General features: G+C 63.2%; 1 protein-coding gene across 1 annotated transcript; it reads right to left on the bottom strand.

Moving 5' to 3' along the window:
- Positions 1-17: 17 nt before the first annotated feature.
- On the bottom strand, positions 18-366 carry LOC103583460 (immunoglobulin-like and fibronectin type III domain-containing protein 1; the record flags this gene model as incomplete). The annotated part of the gene is made up of 1 exon (XM_008564767.1): positions 18-366. A coding segment is annotated over one exon (349 nt), but the record flags the coding sequence as incomplete, so codon positions are not given.
- Between the last annotated feature and the right edge of the window lie 14 nt (positions 367-380).

A 380-nucleotide genomic window follows, 5' to 3' on the forward strand; every position in this document is an offset into this window, starting at 1 on the left:
CCGGGCAGCCACCATACCTATGACAATGAGGATGGCAGTGCTCACAGCCTGGCCCAGCGTGCTCTCAGCCACAGCCTTGTACTCACTGCTGTCCTCAGGGGTGACACTGGGGATGACGAGGGAGCACACGCCCAGCACATCCGTGCTATACACGGTGGGGTTTCCTTCCAGGCTCTGGTCGTTCCTGAACCAGGTGACACGGGGCTGCGGCCTGCCCTGCACGGCGCAGCTCATGCAGCACTCGCAGCCCTGTGGCAACAGGTGGGACCGCAGGCCCACCAGGAAGCGGGGATTCTGCCTCAGGTCGGGTTCCCGGTAACTTGGAGCCTTCACTGTGAACCTGTCTGTGGTGCAAACCGAGGGCCAGAGAGAGGAGGGAG

This window comes from Galeopterus variegatus, unplaced genomic scaffold (assembly GCF_000696425.1).
Source record: "Galeopterus variegatus unplaced genomic scaffold, G_variegatus-3.0.2 Scaffold23243, whole genome shotgun sequence".
NCBI lineage: Eukaryota > Metazoa > Chordata > Mammalia > Dermoptera > Cynocephalidae > Galeopterus > Galeopterus variegatus.